Here is a 23,950-nt window from a genome sequence, read left to right as displayed (position 1 = left end):
ACACATTTGGAGTATTCAAATAACAAAATCAAGTATTTGAAACCTCATAACAGGTACTAATATTTTAGTAGATGGAAAACACACAATTAATGTGAGAGCCCAATCTATTTTCCCTAAAGCTCAGCCCAATTTTGATTAAGTAAGTTTAAAAACAAAAAAAGAGATAATTATCATCCAACTTTTCCTTCTCTCCCTGCATCGGCCGAGTTCTTCATCTTCTTCCATTTCGAAATTTTCTTTTCATCGATTGTGGCCGTTTCGATAATCCAAAAATTAAAGTAAGCATAGTTTCGGAATCCTCTCGACAAGGGCTATCCATTGATACCACTTTTGCTAGGAAAACTCGCGACGTTCAGAAACCCGTCGGAAATCCTCCGCCTCTTTCGCCGTGAAATCTTCGCCATACGTCGCCGGAGTTCGAAAATTTGTTGAAGGCTTTTGTTCTCTGGGTCGTATGCTTCATTTTGGTATATATATTGAGGTGCAAATCATGATTCCATAAATTATTCAAGGTTGATAAATTTTTGGGTTAAATTTGGTACCAATATTGATATTTATTATATTATTGATTGTAGGTGCAAGAATTGAGCCGATTAGAGGTATCTCACGAATTTTCAGAATTTATTTGGGAATAATTTCGAAAATTCAGAATTTATAACTGGGTTTTCGAATGTTAGTGTTCAATAATTAGATGTTTAGATGTTATAGAATTGTCATATATTAATTTTAGAAATTGTAAAGCCTAAATTATGAATTTTTGGAATTTTAGGCTAAATTGTCAAACATTAAAAAAATAAATGGAATTTGATATGAAATGTATTATTTGCCACAGGATTGGATTCTGCGAGAAATCCTTAAGATATTTCGGTGGTAAATTAGTTAACAGTTGAGGTACGTATGAACCGTTTTCTTATGACGTCTATAGTGATGTGGAATGACGTTAAGTATTTTGTAATGAGTTGTGGCGTGCTTTATGTGCTTATGTGAACAACGTGATTGCATTCATGCATTTATTTGAGTTGATACTAAGTGCATAGCATTTCGAGCCTTGACTCCGTTGATTGCTATCATTATTGATCTGTTATGATGTTGCGTCATCTATGGAGCGAGTGATAGGACTAGATCACCCCTGACATCTTATCGATGGAACGAGTGATAAGATTAGCACACTCCTGATGACTGCTCGAAGACTGACCGGGTCGCTACCGGACCCTCGATGCTACGTGCATGGATGAGCGGCGGCATGATATTACGTTGCTGTAGTCCTGGCACGGGTGGCCACTGTTCCTGTTGGTGATGCGTTTCACGGCATGATCGTTTTGGTATCCGTTATTTCGTTGTTACCGACATGCATTGCATTGCATTTCATTTCATTTCATTGCATTTTACTTGATTTTATTTCACGTCAGTTATAGTTGTCATAATTTTACTGGTTCGTCGTACTGGGGCCTGACCCCTCTTTTCTGTTTATGCTCTGGTTTTTATTGATGCCATAGCAGATTATCCAGGAGGATTTGACGCGTCTGGTGGAGCGTCAGGTAGCGGTGCTTAGTAACTGGATTGTTGTTGAGAGTTCCCAGCTATATATATGTAGATATATGTATGTATTACATTATCGATATTTGCCAGGGAATGCCCTGCGTAGTTGTAGTGTTGCTTTACGATATTTTGGATTGTTGTTGTATGATCGAGCCGTGTCGGCTCTGTATGTGTTAGTCCTGGCCAGTGCGGCTATAGGTTTGTGAATTGAGGTTATGACTTTATTTCGAGTATATAAATGTTGTTTGTGTTGTTTGGAAATTTTTTTGGATGTCCTACTTACGGGGAGGTCATACCGAAATTTCTATTGGCCCAAAAGAAAAATTTTTAATCGCTTTCGCTGTTTACATTAACGAATCCTGTTTGTTTGGACATTAAACATTATTCAGGAGCACGGGCCACCACAATTAATTTGGTGGATAAAATTATATATTTATTTAAATAATAAAAGGGCAAAAATGTAAATTTATCTTTGTAGAGAGCTAAAACTAAGTTTGTAGTGTTGTCAGGTATTGATTTGTAAAAAAAATCTTCTAAGTACTGAATTTTAAATTTAAGATGTACATATGTATTTTTTTCAAACTTACCCAAATTGCAACTGTAATGGCTTTAATTTAACACTAATAAATGCAATAAGGCCTGTATCTAAACTAAGCTAAAGGCGTGCTCTTATTTTTTCAATACAACTTACATAAAATTACGCAACGCCATTAATGGGTTACATAATCTCTTTAAGTTGACAACTTCTGAATTGCTATTTCCCCAAAAATTTTGAGGCTCTGCCCTGTTTTATCCTGTGAATTCAACAATGCAAATATAAAAAAGACAAAAAAATAGAAGCATAACAAAACATGCAGGCAGATTGATGTAAAATCGTTTAATGAGTTACAAAATGATGGTGCTAACCAAATTTTGATAGAGAACATGACTCTTCAACTTGATTATTATAATGAATTTCAAGTCATTATGTAAAAATTTTCTTCTTCGATATAGCGTGATTTATACTTGCAGTAACTATGTCCATGAAGAATCTATTATGAGCTCCAACTTCATCGTTAGTCGCATAAAATCAAATCAAAACGGATAGCAAAAATGGAGGATATAGGAGGACAGAACATAAATTCAACTCCGTTCTGTAGATATGGTATCCACCAGTGTCTTTGTTCGGACATTGAATGGTAGTATCTAGTTTTTGGTGCAAAAGCAAAGGAATTTCCTCTCAAATTAGAAAAAAGAAAAAAGCGAAGGAATTTAAAGATAAATATAATCTGTCAACCAAAAAGATATGGTTAGCAATGAAATATCATGAATAGCAAACATGAGTACAAAAGAAGTGGGGAGTTTACCTCTCTAAGAGCTTCAAATCTTTCAAGAACTGGAATTGACTTCCCACACAACGTATGGAGGTCCTCTTCGGCATCAAGTTGGGTACTATGTGCAATTACTTTCATAGAGTGGCTATAATCATTTACATATGCACTGTCGAGAAAATTTTCATCAGGGAAAGAGAGAGAAATTTTCCCACCACGAGTGTCAAGTATGGACAAATTTTACCTATCTTGGAAATGAGCAAGGACAATGTTCATCACGTTTTGTGTAAGTAGCAGCAAAAGCATAATAAGCCGATTCCTGTGCCCAACAATCTGGCACATCGCCACCATTGCAATACATCTAGTATTAGAGAAAAGGAAATCATAAAGAAGTTGATATTATTACATAGATTGAAGCTTGCAGTGGTTTAACTTGATGCATAATTACATAATCTATATTAGATGAAAAAATGAATTCAAAAAAGGTTATCTAAATCAAACTAGCAAAATAATCTCCAAAAATAACACACAGCCGTTCAACGAACAAATTCATATAGACTGCTAATTCAAGTTCTAAACATAAAGGAAAGAAAACATTTTAAGAAAAGATAAACATAAAAAAGGTTTAAATCGAAAATCTAATTTCAGAACTTATACGCCAGCAGCCAGCCATTCACACCCTACCTCTTCCAACACAATCAAGCCTCATAAAGCACAACATAACAGAAAAAAGCAGACATTCTATCAAAAAACTGTTTCTTTAACAATTCCCAAGTCTCCTAAAGGTCTATTTTATAAATATATATTTTTTTCCCAAAAAAAAAAAGTTAACAAAGATCGGCACAAAAACATCAGCAGCCAAACTTTGAAAAATTATCGGGTATGAGAGGACAGATTTGAGGGAAGGAAGAGAGCGGCGAATTGCATGGAGGAGCTCCACTCTCTGTGCCGCAGTTGGTGGAGTCTGGCCAAGTAGTGAAGATTCGATTATCGAAATCAGGTTTATAGGAGATACCATTCTTCTTTCTTGATCAATACTACAGAAATTGGGTTGAGCAGACGAATGCCTCCGAAAAATGGGAGAACCCAGCAAGGGCGATGGCGGGAAAGCCCGAGGGTTTTAGAGGGGGCGTCGAGGGACGGTTGGGTTGCCAATCAATGTAATCAATATACAATCTATTATTAAGTATCAAACATTTAAAATAATTAATTTTAGTATCATGTTCTATTTTAATAATTTTATATATTAATGAAGTGTTAAAAATTTAAAATATATTGTAGGTAGCTCAGCTGATAAAACTTTGTATTTTAAACATTAAGTCATGTGACGGAGAGTAATTGTTTGGTTCGAATTATAAGATTATCAATTAATTATAAATAAATTATAAAAAATTGATTGATAGGAAAATATAATATATATAGTAATAAAATAGTATTTTTTAATATTATTTTTTAAGTGTGATAAATCAAGAATATTTTCACATTCTTTGAACCTCTTGTAATTTCAACTCTAACCAACCTCATCAAGTTCGCCCTCTCCCAAATCCCTGTTGCCGTTGGCCGCTTATCTCTTTCACTGTCGCCTCCTGCAACCCTGTTTTCTTTTCCCATGTGCATGCGGCGTTTAAAAATCTCCGTTACCATTCCACTTTCTTGTACAACAGGATGATTAGAGGATATGTTCAATCCAATTTGCCCGTATATTTTATGTTATATAAAGACATGCTAAGGGATGGCTTATCAGAAACAACTACACTTTCACGCCTTCACTATGATTTTAGGTGGTGGAGGAGAGACTGACTATGGGATTCGTGTTCTTTCCTATAGTATGTACAAGGAAGCTGGTTGGGAGGCCGAAGCCAAGAGCATTAGGAAGTTGATTGATCAGAGACCAGCAAATAAAAATCTGGTTGCAGTGTGATTGAAGTTAATGGAAGGGTCGAAGAGTTCCGTGCTGGTGATCTGCTACATCCACAGGCCGAAGAGATACGTACGATGCTTGATTCTTTTATGAGATAATAGAGTGAAAGAGTGTATATGTATGAAAGAGTGAATTTTTTATATTAGAATGAATGGAAAAATGTTTGATATTTTACTTGAGAAAATTTTATTTTATACAACCACTATTTCTATTTCATCCCAATTTTTTTATTGAATTTTGGGTTGTGTGACGTTTATATGCATGTATGTAAACGCCATCGTAGAAAATATGACAAATTTGAAACCATATATAAATGCACTCAGAACTGATTTCATTACGTATTTCATAAATCAGTGCATGGTTCAGATCGATTAATTTCCTTATTCAAAACCCAAAAAAACATCTCCAATAGTCAACACTTATCATCACCACTATGCCCTATCTCAATCTGCAAAGCAGGTTTAGCTTTCTGAGGTTTATACCACACAGCACATATTAGATATATCCCAAGATTTATCAACCCTAAAACAGCCAGAAGCCCGTAGAAGCAATCGAGACGACCCTCATTTATATCATCTGCAAGCCATCCTTGGCCACCATTGGCTCCTGTCACCTTTTTCACAACTGTCACCAAGAAACTGCTGACAAAAAAACCAAGTGAAAGAGTTGTCAAGAAGAGCCCAGTGCTCATTGTTTTCATTCCTTTGGGTGACTGTGTGATGAAGAAATCCAGCTGCCCTGTATATATGAACGCCTCCCCTGATCCGACTAGAAAAAACTGTGGAATTAGAAGGAATACACTTATAGGAAGATTAGAGGAGGGTCGGTCCGAGACGGCCTTTACGACTGATAGCCTCTTCATCTCTGTGAGAGCTGCAGCCATCATCCCTATCGTGGAGAGAATTAGTCCTATGGCGATTTTCTGTAGGCAGGAGAAACCTGCAACCAAGGTGAAAGCTTGTATTACCGTCCGATTCTACATTAACTTAAACCATTTTGGGTATGGAATATTTTGAACTGGAATATAAATGACTTGACGCATCGTAAACACCAAAAAAAGATACATACAACGTGGACAAATTCAAGCCAGTGATCAAGAAAATATTACCTTGTTTCCCTTTCCATTTTTTCCAAAGTGACATGATTATTCGGTCATAAACTGCTAATGTTATCAGAATAGCAGCCACAAAGAAGACAGTGAGCGAGCCTGCTGGAATCTGGAAATGACCAATTGATCGATTCATGGTGGATGCTTGTTGAACTGAGAAGGTGATCATCTGTGCATAGGTTGTCCAAAATATGATAGTTGTGGCCCATATTGGCAGCAATCTCCCCATCATCTTCACTTCTTCCACCCTCGTCACTGAGCATAGCTTCCATGGATTAACAGGCATGGAACAGTTCCTTCCTTTGCCAAGATCTTCTTCTCTCACGATGGCTGCCTTGTCCAAAAACCTACATGACAAATGCGGCCTCAACTCTATTCACTAGATTACATGTTGATAGATATAGGCTTAAGATTTGTGTTCTTATGTTTGATTAAGATTGCGCTTCACGCATGCATGTGTCTGTGTGTATGAAACGTGCGGACAGACTCTTGGCTTCATCTCCAACGAAGAGCGTCAGAGCAAAAGTTTGGTAGATTAATTCTAGGCACTCTTCATGATAAAGTACGTGACACAGACTGAGTTATATATGTATGAAGGCTTGGTGTCAAAGCGAGTACAAATGCGTGCATAATTCAACCGCCGGGGCATTTCTGGTGAGTGCGAAAGTGCAATGACTTGGATAATGAAAGTAAAAGTATGTTGGCAAAAGAGTTGGAAGAAAGTAAAAGGTTGGGTATTATATGGTACTCGTGGACTTGTTCTTGGCATATTGCTATTGAAAGTTTTAAAAGTAAAATGAATCGTTATGAGTGAGATATCGTACATAATGGGATCATTAGACTGAAAACAATTGGGCTATCAAGGATACGTCAACTACTCACTGGAACTGATCTGTATGATGGATTCTTGAACCTTCGGGAGAATCCTCGTACAACATGTCGACTACCTGTGGAACATTCATATCTCTTTTCCTTGTTGCTGCAGCAACCACTTGAAGAATCTGAACGACAGGACTCCCCGTGCTTCTCTTATACCTGTATCTCGTAGTCCCCGAAAAAAACAACAAGATTGCTACTGCCATTGACATGGTACAAATCCCGTACGCCAAGCTTCGACCAACTTCATCTTGTATGTAAACCAGAACAGTGACTGCTGTCAAAGTGCCAATACTTATGAAGAAAAAGAATCTGTTGAAGAAATAGGCCATCTGGGATTTTTCTTTCTCATCTTTTTCATCGAATTGATCGGTCCCGAATCCAGAAACGCTTGACTTGAGACCTCCAGTGCCTAAGGCTATGAGGTATAGGGCAAGATACAGCATTCCCATTTGGAATTCATTGGCTTGCTTACAATTCATGGCATGATCTTTACAAGATGGTGGCCTAAGTTGTGGTAGCCTAGTTGTTAGTGCGAGCATGCCAGTTCCCTGAATTAGATCATATTCCACCATCATCCCATGCTGGAAATTTACTTAAATTTAAAAGAGGTCAAGAATATCTATTATATATTATATATTATTATTATATATAAATATANTTTTCTTTGGAATCTTATTATTATTTTTTCCATGTCCTCATGTGACAGTTTGCTAGAATTTATGTGTTTAAATTAACGTTTTTTGCAACCGAAATTTTTTTGCGGTTTATATTTATAAATTATTTAAATAAAATACGGTAAAAGATCGTTGCGATTTGAGCTGTCAATTTGGGTTGGGTCTATCGGTTTGGCCTACACCGCCAAACAGTTTATGTGAGTTGGGTTGAAATTTTGTCGACTCATTTAAAGGTGAGCGTAAATGAGCTCGCACGAGTTTATATTAAATATCTATATGTATAATATTATCAATTTTCAATCGTGAATTTTTGATATAAAATGGAAAATATCATTTGATTTCAAAATTGTGATGTTACTATCTTGTCCAAAAATTGTGGGTTGTTGAGACATTTTGACAGTCACTCAAAATTGACTGTCAAAGTTGACATTTGAGTTGTCTTTTTGGATTTCTGACAATATGTTCGTCAACATATTATTTTTAAGTTAGTTTTATCAGTATTGTGAGGGGTAAATATATTTATTACAATATATAAATATTATCATCTCTTTAAATTAATATTCACTTTCATGTTTGACATATTATGAGTATTGGTAAAATGAGGAATAATAAATTCAAACAAATGAATATACAAAGCGAAACCAGAATTATATGGTAGCGGAAATTAATATATAAATTTTTAGTGAATTTATCGATGTTAAGATGTATAACAAATCTTATATCATAATATATAAAATTTCAACCTTATAAATGAAATAAATCAAACATATATGAAATATACAAAATTTTATTACATATACAATCAAGTAATTTATTATAATTGTATTTTATTATACAAGAATTCTTGTCAAACTAGGTGATTGTGGATTTAACATCTATTAAATCAGCAAACTAAAGAGCGTGTCAATTAAACTAATTGAGTAGTAGTCACATATTTTTGAATTTCCTAATTAATTTTTTATCTTGATAACTTGTTTCATTTAATATTTTAAATTATAAGACATCGTTACTATAACTAAAGACACATTTTTTTTAAAATGGTCATAAGGACTCAATCACTAACTCATATTGAAAAACATTTATCGACATACTATATTAAAAACAATCTAATTAATTCAGCGCATTTGCTGAAAAGTTTCTAATTAATTAAGAAAAATTCATTTACAATAATAATATTTAATCTTTTTGAGCTAACACAATTTATTTTGTAAGATATTCATCGCAATTCTTTATTTGTATGTTAATCTTTAAATTCGAATTATGATCTATATTGTTTTTCTAAAAGTTCTTAAATAATGATTCAATACATTTATTCGACACTTCAATATTAACATTTTAAAATATATTAATTTTATATTGTATGCGTGCAACACTTCTAATCATGATTATAAAAATTCCAAAAATTAATTATGTAGAATATAAAAAATTACACAATAAATTAAAAGACAAAAAATAAAAATTAAATAATTGTATATTACCTATAAACTACTAATACCGACTTCTAAAGATTGAAGTTGGTGAGAGTGGAGGCCACTATGTACTAAAAAAATTAAAAGTTAATGCTTGAATGAGTCACACTGCAAAGTTAGTGAAGTAAAAACGAAGGACAAAGTCGGTTAATAAAAATATTATAATGGACTAAGTTGAATGAGACTCATATATATAAGTATCTCACTCGGTCTCACCTTATCTTTTGTTATTGTACAAAGCGAAAGTTTATGCACTGTAGTGTTCTACATTTTTTTAATTTTTCATCATCTATTGGTCTTTAAAGATATATTAGAATTTTTTCCAAACAGCTAATCTTAAATGTGATCAATTAACCAAATAATTATTATACTTTGTATACAATAATAAATAAATTAATATATTTGAAGATAGAAAAATTAATGTATTGAGAAGAATAAAAAAATGTTAGAATTAATATTATAATTATCTAATGTCAATATTAAATTTAACATCCTACATTCGAAAATGTGTTTATTGAGGTAAAGACTATGATGATAAACTAAAAATAATAATTTATTTATCATTGTAACGTAATAATAATGTGTTCGTTATTTGGAATCAGAAAATGATGTACTTTGACTTTTTTTGAAATGGTATAAACAATTCTTTCAATATTTTTAGTGGATAAACATGTTAAATCTTTTAAAATTAAATAGTAAAATTTAATGATGAATATGAATGTATTAATTCAACTTTCAATTTGGGTTTCGGGATTTAATAACTTTTCTTATTTTTCTTTTATTTTAAAATATAAATTTTCAAAAAAATGAAAAATGATTTTTTTTCTCTGCTACTTATGTAGAATATCAAGTATATATTCTACTCAAATGTCTTATAAATTTATATGATATAGTAAAAGGTTATTTGCATAAATTTATTGTTGGATACAATAATTGATCATGTTGGGTAGAGTAATTGAAATGTTGTGCTTGAGCTGTTGTACTATTTAAAATATTTGATTTGTACTGCTACCATAATCTATAGGTTTTGATAAAACAGTAAAAACTTGAGCTTACAATTGGTATCAGAGCCAAGATCACAACTTTGATTTTCATTGATTGTAATTGGTGCAATTATTAGGAGATAGATTGTTTGATACAATAATTGTCCACTATAGGTAGCGCTTGAGCTGTTGTATGATTTAAAGATTTGACTTGCATAGTGTTACAAAGCGAAACAAGAATTATATGGTAGCGGATATTAATATATAAATTTTTAGTGAATTTATCGATGTTAAGATGTATAACAAATTTTATATCATAATATATAAAATTTCAACCTTATAAATGAAATACATCAAACATATATGAAATATACAAAATTTTATTACATATACAATCAAGTAATTTATTATAATTGTATTTTATTATACAAGAATTCTTGTCAAACTCAGTGATTGTGGATTTAACATCTATTAAATCAGTAAACTAAAGAGCGTGTCAATTAAACTAATTGAGTAATCACATATTCTTGAATTTTCTAATTAATTTTTTATCTTGCTAATTTGTTTCATTTAATATTTTAAATTATAAGATACTGTTACTATAAATAAAGACACGTTTTTTTTAAATGTTCATGAGGACTCAATCACTAACTCATATGGAAAAACATTTATTGACATATTATATTAAAAACATTCTAATTAATTCAGTGCATTTGCTGAAAATTTTCTAATTAATTAAGAAAAATTCATTTACAATAATCATATTTAATCTTTTTGAGCTAACACAATTTATTTTATAAGATATTCATCGCAATTCTTTATTTATATGTTAATCTTTAAATCTGAATTATGATGTATATTGTTTTTCTAAAAGTTCTTAAATAATGATTCAATACATTTATTCGACACTTCAATATTAACATTTTAAAATATATTAATTTTATATTATATGCGTGCAACACTTCTAATCATGATTATAAAAATTCTAAAAATGAATTAGATAGAACATAAAAAATTACACAATTAATCAAAAGACAGAAAATAAAAATTAAATAATTGTCTATTATCTATAAACTACTAATACCAATTTCTAAAGATTGAAGTCGGTGAGAGTGGAGACCACCATGTACTAAAAAAATAAAAAGTTAATGCTTGAATGAGTCACACTGCAAAGTTAATGAAGTAAAAACGAAGGACAAAGTCGGTTAATAAAAATATTATAATGGACTAAGTTGAATGAGATTCATATATAGAAGTATCTCACTTGGTCTCACCTTATTTTTTGTCACTGTACAAAGCGAAAGTTTATGCATTGTAGTGTTCTACATTTTTTTAATTTTTCATCATCTATTGGTCTTTAAAGATATCTTAAAATTTTTTCTATACATCTAATCTTAAATGTGATCAATTAACAAAATAATTATTATAATTTGTATACAATAATAAATAGATTAATATATTTGAAGATAGAAAAATTAATGTATTGAGAAGAATAAAAAAGAATGTTAGAATTAATATTATAATTATTTAATGTCAATATTAAATTTAACATCCTACATTCGAAAATGTGTTTATTGAGGTAAAGACTATGATGATAAACTAAAAATAATAATTTATTTATCATTGTAACGTAATAATAATGTGATCGTTATTCGAAATCAGAAAATGATGTACTTTGACTTTTTTTATTAAATCGTATAAACAATTCTTTCAATAATTTTAGTGGATAAACATGTTAAATCTATTAAAATTAAATAGTAAAATTTAATGATGAATATGAATGTATTAATTCAACTTTCAATTTGGATTTCGGGATTTCGTCAACTTTTCTGATTTTTCTTTTATTTTAAAATATAAATTTTCAAATAAATGAAAAATAATTTTTTTTTCTCTGTACTCAAATGTCTTATAAATTTATATGATATAGTAAAATGTTATTTGCATAAACTTATTGTTTGGTACAATAATTGATCATGTTGGGTAGAGTAATTGAAATGTAGTGCTTGAGCTGTTGTACTATTTAAAATATTTGATTTGTATTGTTACCATAATCTATAGGTTTTGATAAGACAGTAAATGCTTGAGCTTACAATTGGTATCAGAGCTAAGATCGCGACTTTGATTTTCATTGATTGCAATTGGTGCAATTATTAAGAGATAGATTATTTTGTACAATAATTGTCCACTGTGGGTAGACGCTTGAGCTGTTGTATGATTTAAAGATTTGACTTGCATAGTTACCATCAGTTATAGCTTTTAGTAAAACGACAAACGCTCGATTCTATATTATTCGATTGTAAAGCTAGAAGAAACATGTTGCATCAACTTTTAGTTTTGAATTGATCACTTACATGTTACTCGATTTTTAAATTTAGAAGCATTCTACAATTTTCAAATATTATTATATATTGAATTATAATTTATCCCTTTCAAATTGGATAAATATACAATAAAACTCATGTAAATATTATTAACAAAAATATTTAAAAGAAATATTGGATTTGTCGATAATCAAAATAAGAAATAAACAAATTTTGATCCTTGAGTGAGAAATAAGATATTTAAATAAAGTTATAACTGTCACAATGAAATAATACACCTACATGTATTTATCAATGTATTTTGCAACTAAAATGTCAAAAAAAATTTCCACGTATTATTTTTATATCATATTCAAAATAATTATGAATCCTAATTTTTATTATTTTTAGTTGGCCTTNAACTTTTTACAATGAGTTGGAGAAGATAAAAGAGAACAAATATTAACTCTTTTGGGTTACACAAAAAATAGAAATGGAAGAAGTGTTTGTCATACAATGAATTCAGTTTCCAAATTAAATGTATACTATAAAGTTATATTTATCGTTCAAACTTTATAAATGTAATGAATTTTTCTCAAGATAAGGGTACACAAATGTTCCCGTTAAGATATTTAAACAATTAGAAAAACTAAATATATTATTTTTCTTGAGGTAATACCGATATGACAATAGTAATTTGATTGTGCTAATTATACTTATGAGTTAATATGAAATATTAAAATAAGTGTCATAAGAGTCAGTAAAAAGATGATTTATTGTCAAAAATATTATTATTATAAATTGCAAATAAATGACAACATTTAATCAATATTTATTTAAATCAATCCATCAGTACTTTTTATGTGATGATATATTGTTATAATAATTAGGGGTGAGCATTCGGTCGGTTCTGTTACCGACCGAACCGAACCGAATTAGTCATAACCGGACCGAACCGAAATATTTAGCAATAACCGAACCGACTGAATTAATTTTCATAACCGATGAAAATCGAACCGAATTAAAATCGGTTAATTCGGTTGGTGACCGAATTAACCGATTAGTTTTTTAAAAAAATTGTGATTTAACTTTAATTATATATGTAATTTTTTTGAACACGACAATCTACACAAATGCATAAAAACATAAAATCACATACATCACAAATTTTTCTTTAGAATTAGGGCTGATTTAAAAATTAAAAATAAAAATATATATTAAAATTGATAAACAATAAGAATTTATTAAATAATAATATTTATTATATCAGTTAATTCGATTAGTCGATTTCAAAATTTTGACGTACCGAACCGATCGAATTAACCGATATAACCGAATTTTTTTAATTTGAAAACCGAATTTCCGAAATGTTATCAAGTATAAGTGTCTAATAAATTAAAGGTGACTAGGAAAATAAAAGCATCCAGTAGAAATTATTGTCAATTTACATGAAAGAGAATAATAATCAAACAACATTGTAAATAAAAAATTGCATATCGTTGATTGTCAAAAAAGATTATAATAATTGAATATTATAATAAAATATATACATTATTGAGAGAATATGACAAATAACAAAAGAAAACAATATGATAAAAAAGATATGATAAAAATTTTAGTAGTCCAAATCTTTTTTTAAAATTAAAAAAATTTGTTTTTTTCCAAATTAGTTACATATGCTAATTAACACGAATTGTCAAAATTTACAATACTATTATCATTGTTTTTTGTTGAGTTAACTAATTTTATTTCAAATTCTAATTACTTCAACATACGTTTCTCACGTGCAACGAACGTGTATTATTTCTAGTATATATTAAATATGTCAAGATTCAATCAACTCCGCTACGGTATATGATAAGTTATGCAGCTATAACTCGACTGCAATAGTACTAGTACTACGGTATATATTGTAGCTCACCAGCATCTGTATTATGGCAAAGATGGCAATTGTATTGTATCTTCCAAGAAATGAATCAGCAAGAAATCCTCCAAGTAAACACAGGAGAAAACACGTGCCCATGAAATCTGTAACAATGTTGGCCGAAGTAGAGCTAGGCAGATGCATCGTTTCTCCCAAATAGGTAACAAGATTCACTGCTATTCCCATTGTTGAAAGCCTCTCGCATATTTCTATGACTGAATTCAAATAAATACATGTTAATTTAAAATTTTAAAAAAATAACAATTTAAATCCAAGGTTACATGAAATGAGTGACCAGAACACGCACACATATAAAATACTACATGAAAAATAAAAATGTTACAAGAATATTCTAATCACTAATAAGGTAATATCTATATATATCCTCTGAAAATGCCACATACATACATATATTTATGTATGAAATTACAGGGAATATGTATGAATATTAACTTTTCTCCATTTGAATAAAATATGAAATAACGGCCAAAAGAGCTTCAGAAAAATGTTACATTCCATATTGAAATGAAAAAGTGGCAAACCTAGGATAAGTGCAGCAGGTATCCAGCCCCCAGTTTTGGACTTGTCAGCCGGAAATCCCTTGTAATCCACTGCATCTGCAACACTCAAACACTGTACCTGTAACATTAAATAAAACTTTAACATTTTGTAATAACTAAAACATAATTGATGGAAAAACAAGGAAGATATATATCATTGAATAAATTTTTGGCATTTATCATCAACAAGAATGTAAGTAAGAACTAACCATTTTGTTAAATTGCTCTTTAGTATAAAAAAAAGAGCTAAAAAGGAAGCAATATGGAACTTGTATATATTTCTCGTTTACACTGGATTAAATTGCTTAGTTGTAGCACTAGGTTTATGTATGTGTCTTATTTATAGGCAAAGGATAAGAATATAATATGACCCTCCAATACAATGTTGAGACAGATATAGTTTTTTGGTAGGGATTAGGCCTGTCCCATTTTAGGATCATATTTTCCGTCTAGGTAATGAATTTAACTAAAAAATAATAATAATTTATTTTCCTGGTGAGAATAAGGAAAATTATTTAAAAAAAAACAAAACAAAAGTGATGTTGATTAGTGAATTAGTGGGATGTAAGATTGGAAAGAATTGGAATCTTTAACATGTGGCACTATATATTGTGGTGGTTAACATTAATGTGTCATTAAATAATTTAAAAATGAAAACGTGTTGTTCAATCAAAACATGCTAATAATCTTTCATATATATGGTTTAATCCCTGATATAGTCTATACTTTATATCGAGGTTCTTGAAAAGCGCGAACACCGACATGAACCTTAACTCCATTATCGGAGGTCGAGAACCACGAGTACACCAGCAATTCATGTGTAGGATTCTGTAAGTGATATTGGTACCCCACAAGCAAAAGTTTACTCAAATACCTTTTGTATTTTTTCTCGTTATATATCGTCCCTGTCTGGGCTCAAAGTGGGGAGGGAAACTTAGGAAAAAATATATCATTTTACGAATAAAAGAAATATCTTATTACTGAGTTCGGACCCCTTTTGCAATATGGGGCGATCGTGTTTAATTAGCAACTTATAATCGTAAGTATATTAAGGCTGTCTCTATTAATGAATCGGGAGTAGTGGTATGGTATAGTGGATCGGAGGAGCCCTCGTATGAGTGGAAAAATCTCAAATATAATCATTATTTAAAAACGTAGAAATTAATTATACGGCAATGATAACTGATTGATATGATTTTTATTGAGCAAAATTTTGATATAACAAGTATTCATTATTGTATTGATGAAAAATTAATGGAATGGTGACAAAGAGAAGTGATATTCATGGATAATTGAATGTAGATTTTTAAATATATATATACATACACTTTGATGTTATAAATTTGAATTAATTAGAATATTGACATCTTAAAATATTTTGTGTAGGGAGTTAAGGTTTTGTTACCTATTTTGAGGGAAAAAAAATTAAAATTCTGTGATTTAATCCATGGCATGCCAAGAAGATAAGTAAATCTTTAGCTAAAATTTAACAAGTTGATTATATTGCTTGGCATGGGTTCTTAACATCAAAAGCTGGTTTCTGTGATTTAAATTTGTGACTTAGTTTTTATTTTTATTTTTGGTCATTTGACTTGCATTTTCAATAATTTTTCAATAACCTGATTACAGGGGAAGCTTGGTTGATTTTTAATATGTCAAAATAATTTGTTTGAAAATTTATACTTGGTTTACTCTTTATTAAAATCTTATTTTAATATTTTAGAAGACCAAAATTTCATATCAAAAAAATAAATATTAGAATTGTTTTCATAATATCATATCTATATTTCAATGAATGGATTTAAAATGTATAGATTTCGATTATAATTTTATTGCTAACAATGAAATAATATATGAAATCTTAAATTAATATCTTATTTATTTACACATTATTTACACAAAGTACAATGAAATTCAAATATATTTGTTATTGGGTGAACTTAAAGTTCATTATAATTAATATGAAATGTTATATAAACAAACATGTATGAAATTGAAGTATATAGTTTTTCTTATCTAAAATTACAAAAATATATTTAAAATTTATCGATAAAAATACAACATGAATGAAATACAAATTCCGTTTAGTTTATGTTCATTATTTGTTCTTCTTGGTCTTGTCGGGAATTATTATATTCTTTGAATCCGCAAAGAAAAAAACAACTAACCCAATTGGCCAAAAGCGAAAATATTAATCGAGGAAGACGATATTTTTTTTTGGAGATCCGTGCAATTAATGTATGTTTTGTGGAGTGATTTGGATAGTGACTGGGGGCCTGAAATTTGGAGAAGAAGTGACAGAGAGTAGAGGCTTCTAAGCTACGGCGTGCCATGTTTAGCAAGAGAATCAGGGAGGATTTATTTGATTTGGAATATATTTGTCGCAAAAACTTGTGTGAGACGGTCTCACGGATCGTATTTTGTGAGACAGATCTCTTATTTGGGTCATCCATGAAAAAGTATTACTTTTTATTGTGAATATCGGTAGGGTTAACCCGTCTCACAGATAAAAATTTGTGATACCGTCTCACAAGATACCTCCTCTATATTTGGACACGAAACTTTTCTAGCACAAAAAGTGCCTGAAAAAGGGTTTCAAAATTTCCAATAATTCAATTTTTAGGAAATAAAAAAAAAAAAGGTCAAAGAACTTGAAACCTAAGGCCAAAACAATTGGGTTTAGACTTCAAGACATCTTGTATTTAATAAAAATATTTTTTCAAACTCATTTGTTTTTGTATTCAAGCTGCTGGCCCCTAGTCGAGGATAACTTAATCATGTATCTTAAAAGAAGAAAAAAGAAAAAGGAACACATTCGTTGGAAATCTAATTATGTAGAAAGATTTTCCTGCTCATGAATGTGCAATAAAACTGACCACAAACCAACTCAATCAAAATATTTCTATAGATTCAATGTGAAAAAATTGAAGTAGAGAGAAAAAATTTTTATCCTTTGTATATTAAATAAAATATATGCATGTAAAATCATAAAAACCCCTTGATTCAATTAATAATGTTTTTCATAATTCGATTCATTTTCCATTTTCTACTTATTTGATATAACGGGAGATCGATAAAACTTGTGGTCTTGAACTTGAGATTTCGTCCATTTATTCGGACGTTGGTGGCACTTAGCAAAGACTCATAGTGATTTCTTCCATTTTTAATGATTTAGATGGATGAAATATGAGACCAAGGCCAATCAATTGTTATCGTTGAAGTGGATTACAACTGGGATCTCGAACTCGAGACCTAGCTCGTTCTTTTGTTAGGACGTTGGTGTTATGTGACCCATGGCTATTTACTAATCCATTTTCTATGATTCATACAGATGTTGACGAGGCCAAGGTCACAAACCCTTGAAATAAAGTGGAGTTTTTTCTTGACGAGGGTAGTTTTCACCCTTTTTTGGTGGCACCTTTGGCTAAATAACATGAAGGGGCGATTTATAAACCTGTTGAAACCGAAAGTGCACCGGATATGTGGGGTTCTGCCAATCATTAACGAAGGAACTCCACACATAGTGTGTATAGATAATATGTATATAATTATTGTGAGGATTGACCCCGGATTTCAATAATGTTCATTATTATCGCTTTCATCTTTATCCCATCGTCTCCTATTGGTCAAAAGATTCATTATACACCTCTTTGCGTGTAAAATACGCATGTATACGTGTCTCTATAAATACCATATCCATCAATTTTAAGATTTTTCGTTTGATTATATATAATATCATAATTTATAAAAAAAATTATAAAAATATATCATGATTAAATATTGGAAATTTGCAATTTTAGTTGTTTGTATTTGAACTTTTGCAATTTTGATATTTATATTGTCAAATTTTAGTTTTAGTCAATTAACTTTAAATTTTGACTATTTAATTAGTCTATTAATTAAAAAAATGTTGATATGACATTGCTCATATCAACGCTATATCATAGTTGCATCAATGCCACGTTAAATATCGCCACGTCAAAAAAGATATTTTGCTAAAAAAATTGCAGTGATTTAAGACCAAAATTTCACCAGATAAATGACCAAAATCATACAAAGACAAATAAACATACCAAAATTAAAAATTCCCTTTAAATATTTTATATGTTAATTTTTGTTGAATTATATGAACCGATACCTATTTATTTATGTCTATTTGTGACAAAAAGAACATCTCAAGGATCTCTTGGTGAAAGATTTTCATTTTTCATTTTATTTTTTTTGTAATTTTTAATTTCCATTTATTTTGACTTTTATCAATTCGTTCGTCCCGTTATGGCGTTATGGTTTCAATCAAGACATCTCGCATAGAGGGGCGCTTTGGGAATTGTTTGGCACATACAATGCGTGTTTAAGATTAATCATCTACTAATATGTAAAATTTATAGTTATTATTTCTGGTTTTATAATTTTTTTAAAAGAATTGTTTTTATAAATTGAACATTGGTTAAATGGTTAAGTTTGGTGGGTTGGATAGGATTAATAATCATATCCAATCAAATTTTTGGTTACCATGTTGTTTATTTATTATTTATCACATTTAATTAAAATTACGGTATTCGCTTTATCACATGACAGAAGTTTGTCGTTTTACCAAAGTTATAGCTTGTAGTATTGATGTAACTCAAATATTTTAAAATGTATATCAGCTCAAACACCACATTTCGATTGTTTTACCTAACAAATAGAATTATCGCACTAACAATCGGACAATTAGCGCACCCAACAATCTCTCTCTTAATTATTGAACTTTTGAAATCAATGAGAATAAAACTCGTGATCTTATTTCTGATAACGATTGTAGGATCGAGAGCTTGCCGTTTTATTAAAAACTATAATTGGTGATCACGGTGCAACTCAAATGTTTTGAATTGTACAACAACTTAAACACTATGTTTCAATTATTCTAATCAGTGTAGACAATTATTACATCAAACACTTATATCTTTATTTTATTTATATTTATATATATTAATTAATTATTAAAAATATAGAAAAATAGAATTTATGATCTTATCTTCAATTTAATCAACTAAACCAAACATATATAATATGTATTCAAAATTATTTCACATCCTGTTAAAATATTTTTGTAGATCTAAAAGAATAAATATTTAAATATCACATATTATAATTATAATTACACTTTTTTGTATCGATTTTTATATATGAAAAGATACCCGAATCCATGAAATGCGAATTTTTTATGTGAATCAAAGAATTATATTAACATTTCTTTCCTTCACAAAGATTGAACACGAGGCTATATTAGAATTTAAGGATTTAAAGCAAGTTACCGAAACAAATCTATACTGATCAATCCGAACCCAGGTTAAATCTCCAAAATTTCTTTGAGGAAAAGGCATGGCTGAAATGGATTCCAAGACAGTTCAGGAACTAGTTCAAAGTGGGGGCGAGTGGGCGACAATAATGAAGAGGTACCGCACAAATATATTTGGAGATATCATGCTGATTATGGCCCTCATAGATCTCACTGCTACTTTGAGCGGCGAAATCCCAGTTAATTGATTTGAGACTTTTGGCTTCATCAGCAGCCGCCATGGATGCAGAACTTAAGAAGCTTCAGTCTGCCCTTATCACGAGGCGCCTCCTTTGCTGCACTGGAAGAAGGGAGGATGGAGGCATTGTTTTACCAAGAGTTACGATTTTTAAGGATCATTGTCTCCAAAAGATCTCTCTTTGTCATATTTTTTAGATTTGTGACTCATAAATCAATCTATATGAATGAATTAACGTAACCTAACATAAAGTTAGAGAAAATCAATCAAAAGAAAATCATTTTGAACCTTCTCTTCTTTTTTCTTCTAAAAAAGAAGTTTGCTTAATTTTATGGTTATGAAATTTGTGATTTGTAATGTCACTGTCACAAATTAGAAGTCGTTGTGTATTGAAAAGTAATTGTCATATCCTATGAGCACAATATGCGGAGTAAATTCGTTTTAAAGACGAAAAGTTTTCTCACCTCGTCAAATTTGTTAGCATTGTTTTTTAGCGTGATTATCTTCATATTGCAGACCCCACCAAGATTTTCAAAGGAGAATCGTCAACCAACAAATTAATGGGAAAATTTTCGTTGTTTTTAAGGATTGTTTGAAACATCATGTAATGAAGCCACGCGGAGATCATGATACAGCCTCTGCTAATGAATCCACCCGTTGGGCCATGAACCATGATGTTATGTTGTAGCAGCCAACCTTGGGTGCTATTGTAGTATAAACTAGAAACTCCTTCATATACTATGGAACCTAAATGTTATAAATAATAGCTGAAGAATTTTCCCCAAGTCTGGACCAAGAAAGGAGAGGCGACTCAGTATAAAATATTAAAATGAAATTTACTCGAATAATTTTTATGGAGTTTTCACATAAATCTTGTCGTCCATTTCTATCTTTCATTTTTATATTTCTATCTCACAATGGAGCACTGGACACTAACAAAAATTGTACATAATGATGTTTTTCTTTAAAAGGTGCCACTTCCTCGGTCCACACTTGGTACATTGTGACGGGGGTTGCTTAGAATTTTTAAATTATTCAAAAGTTCCGACATCATATTTCGATTCAGATTTTGATTTTTTGCCTCTATCCTATGGATAGCAGGGTAATTGTTTCCCTCGGTTACTAACTAAGAAAGGATGAAAAATGGCATGTATATTATATTCATCATATTGAGGTTCAGTGTAGAAATTAGTAACTATTTTAGAAGAGTTCCATATAACTGCTTTCCTAATAAATTTATATGTTGATTTTGTAAATAGTATCATCATAGTAAATGCACGCTTGCAGAACNTATGATCAAGACAATACAAGTCACATGGATTGCTTAAAGGTGGAATCATTATCGGTTGTGATTGATTTTTTATGGTTCTTTTATGTTCTGCAAATCATAGCTAGGAAATATTTAAATTAGTAGATGTCCTTTAAAATTTTGAATATCCAGGTCATAAACCATGGCATTGAAAATTCTTTCCTGGATGAACTGCGAGGAGTTTGAAGAAAATTTTTCCAGCTGCCCACAACGGAGAAACAATAATATGTTATGGCATTGAAGGTTAGGGTAGTGAAATGGTTCTTTTCGAGAATCAATCCCTTGATTGGAACAAAAGGTTGTATCTTTAAATTAGTCCTTAAGATCAGCAAAAGCTTGAATATGGCCCGAAAATCCAGAAACTTTCAGGTGACATCAGCCAATTTTCTGTGTGTAAAAAACATTGGTTATTTTTAGGACAGCGTAAGTTCATCTGACAATTTTACGGATTTTTAATCCTTCAGGAAGATATTAGATGAGTACACAGGTAGTTCAAAAAAATCCAAGGACTGATATTAAAGTCTATAGCAAGATCATTAAGCTTACCAGAGAATTGCTTTTTGAATCAATTTGGGGAGCGGCCTACAATGTATGCAAGATTCAACTATTATCCTCCATGTTCGAGGCCAGACATTGTTCTTGGCCTGAAACCACACGCAGATGGCACGGGGATAACTTGCATCATATTGTGGGAGAAGCGTTGATGGACTTGTAAAGCCACACAATGGACTATCCTCCCTGTTTCTATTAACCATTTTCGTTAAGCAATTAAAGATGTTGAACAAGGTCAGGGAGAGAAATACTCTAGCTACGTTTTGTGCTCCAGATCCTGAATTAGAGATTGGACCAGTGAATGAACTAGTTGTTGCTACGAGGTCGATCGAGATTATACAAGAAAGTAAGAAACTACACGGAGACCTATTTTCAATACTACCAGCAGGGGAAAAGGCCAATTGAAGCTGTTAGAATTTAGTTTTATAGACTGTGACGACCCACGAAGAAGTGTCGGCTTAATTTTTTTTTGAGGGAAAATTTTTCCGAGTATCTATTGTTTACCTGCAAAGTAACAACGATAATATAGTAAAAAATTGTAGTTTTCAACGTTAACTAAATAATCTTTTAATTCACTCAGAGTTTACAAATATATATTAGAAGAACTTGTGATAAAGATATCACAATCGTCGTGCAAACGGATTTCAGAACACAGTTCATAACAAAAATATATGAAAGAAATACACGAGGATAGAGCAAATAAACAAGCACGAAAAAGACCGAAATAAAATGTCACAAAGCATGACATTCTCAAATCTTGTTCCCAAGCAATCCGACAAAGGAAACCACCAAAGCCACGAGTCCAATCACCGCCGTCGGAGAATAACTCATCGCACCAGAGGGTGGTGGGGTTTGTGGCTTAGGGGAAGGCGCCGGAGCCATGTGGTCGTGGCCTTCATGTGCCGCCACGAGTTGTACTAAAACTATAATGCAAACAAACAAAGCAATTGATCTAAGAGCCATAATTGTTGTGTCACTTGAGGAAAAAAAAAAAAAGAGCAACACACAAATTAAGGGATGCTTGAGAAATTTGTATAGGCTTAAGAAATCTGTGTTAAAGCCTTGTAGTCATGGCTATTTATATGCAATTTTAGCTGCACACTTGCCTCATTTGACTTGGTTGGAGTTGTACCATCCAGCATCAAGTTTATACTACAATTACTCTGATTTTTAATTAAAATGTATGAATTGTTGCCAAATTTCAAGACTTGGCAAAAATAACTTAATACCTTGCAAACTAAGCTAACATCAATAATTGACCCTCCCTTCAAACGCGCTATCCACATAAAAATATCGAATGAATTTTTTGGTCAAAACAATTAATATTAATTAAATTTAGAAGGATAAAATTTTCACATAAATTTATGGCAAAATAACTATTTACCATTAAAATTTATACCGTGGCAATTTAATATTTTCACTAAAAATTTGGTGTTAATTCACATTTGGACATGGAAAGAAAGGTTTGTGACGTGACGAAATCGGGGCTTAAATTTAGTATTTGGAAATAATATTTCAGTTTTGTGTCCTCGCGGCTTCGGGTTATCCACTAAATTTTATGAGGAAATTGTTTCATTTTCCTTAATTTATAATACATTTTCATAGTGAATAGATTCTATTATATTTTAAAAGAAATACAGGCTGGTGGGATGCAAAGATTTCCTGTCATTTTTTTATTATTTTGAACACAATTTCCTCATAAAATTAAGTGGATAAGCCGTATTACAGATTATATTTTTAGAATTATTTCTTTATTTATATACACAAACATTAAATATATATTGCATATATTTTTTCTTTTTTGAAAATAACGAAACGATGATTTTATTTTTTTTTTTGGAAAGGTCGAAACAATGATTCTCAATATCATAATAAGTGGATGAATATATATATATATATATAT

At 30.8% G+C, this 23,950-nt stretch overlaps 2 protein-coding genes, 1 long non-coding RNA gene and 1 pseudogene across 3 annotated transcripts; 2 read left to right on the top strand and 2 right to left on the bottom strand.

Annotated features, from left to right (window-relative positions):
• The first annotated feature begins 222 nt into the window (after positions 1 to 222).
• On the top strand, positions 223 to 1,298 carry LOC140968163 (uncharacterized). Its single transcript, XR_012173715.1, has 3 exons — positions 223 to 467; positions 576 to 599; positions 833 to 1,298. It is a non-coding gene; the product is annotated as an uncharacterized lncRNA (long non-coding RNA).
• Positions 1,299 to 2,128: 830 nt separating this feature from the next.
• Positions 2,129 to 3,997, bottom strand: LOC140968156 (uncharacterized). Its single transcript, XM_073429020.1, has 4 exons — positions 3,728 to 3,997; positions 3,094 to 3,183; positions 2,886 to 3,018; positions 2,129 to 2,333 (listed from the first exon to the last, which is right to left on the bottom strand). The coding sequence occupies exons 1-4, from the start codon at positions 3,865 to 3,867 to the stop codon at positions 2,271 to 2,273; spliced, it is 426 nt and encodes a 141-aa protein (XP_073285121.1). The 5' UTR covers positions 3,868 to 3,997; the 3' UTR covers positions 2,129 to 2,270.
• A 1,067-nt stretch (positions 3,998 to 5,064) lies between these two features.
• LOC140968150 (protein NRT1/ PTR FAMILY 6.2) lies at positions 5,065 to 15,020 on the bottom strand. Its single transcript, XM_073429014.1, has 6 exons — positions 14,877 to 15,020; positions 14,650 to 14,746; positions 14,105 to 14,322; positions 6,761 to 7,305; positions 5,879 to 6,225; positions 5,065 to 5,709 (listed from the first exon to the last, which is right to left on the bottom strand). The coding sequence occupies exons 1-6, from the start codon at positions 14,877 to 14,879 to the stop codon at positions 5,183 to 5,185; spliced, it is 1,737 nt and encodes a 578-aa protein (XP_073285115.1). The 5' UTR covers positions 14,880 to 15,020; the 3' UTR covers positions 5,065 to 5,182.
• A 5,011-nt stretch (positions 15,021 to 20,031) lies between these two features.
• LOC140968084 (protein LATERAL BRANCHING OXIDOREDUCTASE 1-like) lies at positions 20,032 to 22,873 on the top strand (annotated as a pseudogene).
• The last annotated feature ends 1,077 nt before the right edge of the window (positions 22,874 to 23,950 follow it).

The sequence above is a fragment of the Primulina huaijiensis genome, unplaced genomic scaffold, assembly GCF_012295235.1.
Source record: "Primulina huaijiensis isolate GDHJ02 unplaced genomic scaffold, ASM1229523v2 scaffold3245, whole genome shotgun sequence".
Taxonomy (NCBI): domain Eukaryota; kingdom Viridiplantae; phylum Streptophyta; class Magnoliopsida; order Lamiales; family Gesneriaceae; genus Primulina; species Primulina huaijiensis.
The sequence above is the reverse complement of the archived record's forward strand: the minus strand, read 5'-3'. Positions and strand labels throughout refer to the sequence as shown.